Raw genomic sequence first — 4,077 nt, 5'->3', positions numbered from 1 at the left:
ATATCGTATTCATACGATTGATTTTAAGCAAATGAAATTTGAAAAACAAACCGGAAAAAAAAGAGGATGAAAATACAAATCTTACTCTCTTCTCTCTGTGTGTGTTTCGATTGTGCATGAATAAAAAAAACATTGCGTAGGAATTTCAAGTGACTGTGAAATACATTTATAAATGTACCTTTTTTTAGATTTGTTTGATTTGATTTTAGTTTCAGAGAATTTTTTTATTTTTTTTATTTCATAATTCAAATTCGAATTTCAAATTCGAAACATGTTTGAATGTGTACGACATTTGACAGTTGGTAGCTGTGTGTATTGGTGTGTATCATATCGAAGCCGATTTTTCTGATTACATTCAAAATGTGCTTCGTAAACATTGCATCGTATCAATTAATTTCTTTGAACAATGTATGAAATTATAATTCCGGCACCGAACTAAATAGGGATTTTTTCGCATCAAAATATTTTGAAGTTATTGTTAAGAATAAGGTAAGTAATTTTGGTTAAGTTGCCATTGTGTTGAAAAAAAAAAACAAAATTCAGTGATTAATAAATGGAATTCTTGTACATGAGATTCATTTTTTGTTTATCGTCATTTTAGCAACGGTTTGGTGTGTTTGGAACGTAACTGTAGAAGTCACTCGATGTCAAATGGAAAGATTCACAGTCCGTTTTGTGACAGTCTTTGTTTTCATTTCAAAATAAAAAAAAACATTTTCATCGTTTTCATCAGGACACAGCGTTATATAGTATAAGAAGTTATTCATTTGAATTGTGATATGAGTGTGTTCTCATTTTTTGTTTGTAACAAATTGTGCTTTGCTTGTAAAAGGAATTCTTGAGAATTATGTGTGAGTGTTTATATTAGAGTATGAAACAATTTGTTTGTCGTCATTTTTGGCTAACATTTGTTCCAATGATTTTGTTTGTTCGATGTTAAACGGATAAATTCACTGTTGGTTTTGAGATTGTCTCTGTTGTTATTTAAAAATAAGAAAGCATTCATAAAATTGACGGTGAATATTCCAACAAAATTTTCATCTGCGGAATATTGGAAAACATTTCATCATTTGAATCAGAATACAGAGTGACATCGTTGAGGTAAGAAGTGATTAATTTGAATTGTGATATAAGTGATTTTCATTTAAATTGTGATCTCATTTTATTCGTAATCTATGCTTTTTTTGTTGCATTTTTTTTCTAAATTTGTGTCTATTTTTTATTTTCGAATAATTTGATCAGTTTTTTGAGAATGAACAGAAAAAGACATGGATGACGACGAGCTCGATGATAATCAACCAGAAGAAAGCAAATACGTTGTAATAAAATGTGGACTTCAAACAATCCTGCGACAACAACATGAACGGATTGAAAGAGTTGGAGAAGCTGTGACCAAAATGCTATTCGAGCGCAGTGTTCAAATGACAGAAGTGGCAGCATTGGCATCACTTTCTATTCTTTTTATTTTGAATGAAGCACTTGATAAAGACGATCGTGCATTTTTTTTGCAACCACATCCAAGACTGTTCATTGCCGATTGTTTCAGAGCGGTATTAAACCAACACGTTAACAATATTAATAGTCAATATCGGATATTGCCCGAGTTTCGTTTCATGGTAGAAAGAAACAGTGAAGAACAGTTCCGATGGCCAGGTGATGAAAAGTTGGGAAATGGTTTGAGATATTTTTATAAACAATATATCACAAACATTCAAACCAATACCAACACATGGTGTGAAAAACGACTTGAGAATTTTTTTCGAATGCGTTGTTGGTATCGCAATCGATTCAACAATGGCTCAAGATTTGATAGCATCGACATCAGAAATGCCAAAGAGTTTTCATATCGATTTAAGAATTTAACAAATGGTGATAATGGTAATAATGTGTATCCACAACGCGTTGAAAAATTCAATATTTTAATGAGAGATTTGACTGAAATTGGATGGTCGGGAACAGTGAGTATGAAATTTTTCGCAAAATATCGTTGGTTTGAATCACTGTGGTTGTTCGGTCAAATGCAACGGCAAATAGAAGTGTATCACAGTAATGCCGAACAATGGAATACCATTCATGAAATGTTTCGTAACAATCCGAACTTTCAAGAGCCAACAATCAATCGACCACCAAAAATAAGCAGTTTTGCTCTTATACCATTATGCGACTACCATTTGAAAAACGTGCGATTGGACATTACGGACTTGTGTAATAAAATTGTAAACAAGCTTGATTTGGTGCCTTCTTTTCTCAATACGCGGACCAACCGGATGAATAAGAGAAATTTAAAGTACTACACCCAAACTGATCGATCAGGTCTATGGAATATGTTGTTCGATGTCGGTAAAATAAATAAATTGGGCAAATCGATACCATTCCATCATCAGATTTTGACCGATAGTGTTTCAATATCCATAATGTACAAGAAACCACAGCGACAACAACGACCACAGCGACAACAACGACCACAGCAAACAACCCAAGCGAATCGGGGGCCGGGAAAACTCATTGGCAAGAAATACATCATTGGAATCGATCCGAATGAAAAATCGTGGTTAACTGTAGTGCGTCGCAACATTCAAAAAACACCTGATGAGCCGGCTGTTGAGGTAAGATATTTTGAAATGTAATTTGAAATGGTTTTGAATAGAAACTCATAGTTTTTTGTATCATTTTGCATTTTGAAGGAAAACATTATAATACCAAACCAGCGTTTTCATTGGGAAACTCAGCAGAAAAAACGAGACAAAGAAGCGAAAAAGTTGGCTGGATGGTTTGATATCGAAGAGAAGGAACATCTCAAAACCTACCCATATCGTCCACCATCACCACGTAATTCAACATGGAAATCATACATTGAATATCGCATTAAAATGTTACGAAAAGGAATGGCAGCTTATGCGACGCGTGAATATGCACGACTGGATTTAGACCATCACATTCGCTCGACCAGAGTAAATGATCAAATCGCCGTGCGTGTGACAAACAACAAACCGTCGTTGGTTCAATTTGGTGCTTGGGCGATGAAACCCGATCGACCGTTTGGAATAAAAAAGCGTAAAAGATGTCCGGGATCGCGTAAGTTTCGTGTGAGCATTAAGAAACTTGGACATTCAGAAGTTGAAATGCAAGATGAATGGGGAACATCACAAACATGCGCGAATTGTCAGGAACGTTTTCCAAGGCACACAAAAGATGATCGATTTAAAGTGTGCTACGTTCGTAGAGCGAAAAAGATTGATGGCCTGCCAGATTCAGTCGCTGGACTGCCAGATATCATTGTGTCAACGGTCAACAGACGTGTTTTGAGAAGAAAACGTGCAATTATTAAGCGACAAATTATATGCTTTCAAGTGGAAAGTATACGCTTATTACATAGAATGTAGCGCCAACTATACGTGAATTTTATTTTTTATCATTTTAGGCAGTAATCTTATCGCTTCTTTTATTCTCGTGAATACCGTAAATATAATGCATTAGTTTGTAATATTTATAATAATAATACCGATAGTTCACCAGAAAAATATTCACTTCGTGTTGTTTACGTTTTTTTTTTGACAGATATCAATGTTTGACAAATACATATTTTCTTTACGTAATCATCTCTACATGGTCTACAAGGCAAAGCTACCTCATAACACGAGAACCATATAATATAGAATATTTGTGTGTTTATCCATTTTTTTATTTATAATAAATTCTATTAATTATTTTCGTTATTACTATTGCAAAACTTATTCAATTTATACAATTTTGCAATTTTGTTTGCAAGAAAAAAAATAGAATCTGGCGAGATAGAGATGGCGCTTCTTAATTCGAGTCGCGTTCAAATACATTGTCAGTATACAACGTAAGTGAGAGTCGTGTTCAACAGTGATGGGAAATATACTGTATAAAACTATCAAGAGGTATACGAAAAATCGAAGAGAATAAAAAACATTTACATAGACCAGTAGTGTGCGAGGAACATTTTTCAAGAGGAGGTGATTTTTCGAAACCAAAAAATTCTCAAGCAAATCAGACAAATTTTCGTTTTTTTTGGAAGTCACTTTTTGTGGCGAAAATCCCTAGCATATCAAA

At 33.9% G+C, this 4,077-nt stretch overlaps 1 protein-coding gene across 1 annotated transcript; it reads left to right on the top strand.

The window, feature by feature from the left end:
- The first annotated feature begins 1,197 nt into the window (after nt 1-1,197).
- LOC116351080 lies at nt 1,198-3,383 on the top strand. The gene is made up of 2 exons (XM_031783129.1): nt 1,198-2,606; nt 2,685-3,383. The coding sequence occupies exons 1-2, from the start codon at nt 1,269-1,271 to the stop codon at nt 3,381-3,383; spliced, it is 2,037 nt and encodes a 678-aa protein (XP_031638989.1). The 5' UTR covers nt 1,198-1,268.
- The last annotated feature ends 694 nt before the right edge of the window (nt 3,384-4,077 follow it).

This window comes from Contarinia nasturtii, unplaced genomic scaffold (genome assembly GCF_009176525.2).
Source record: "Contarinia nasturtii isolate CC-2019 unplaced genomic scaffold, AAFC_CNas_1.1 Cnas_scaffold_4662, whole genome shotgun sequence".
NCBI classification, from domain to species: domain Eukaryota; kingdom Metazoa; phylum Arthropoda; class Insecta; order Diptera; family Cecidomyiidae; genus Contarinia; species Contarinia nasturtii.
This window is presented reverse-complemented; position numbering and strand designations above follow the sequence as displayed.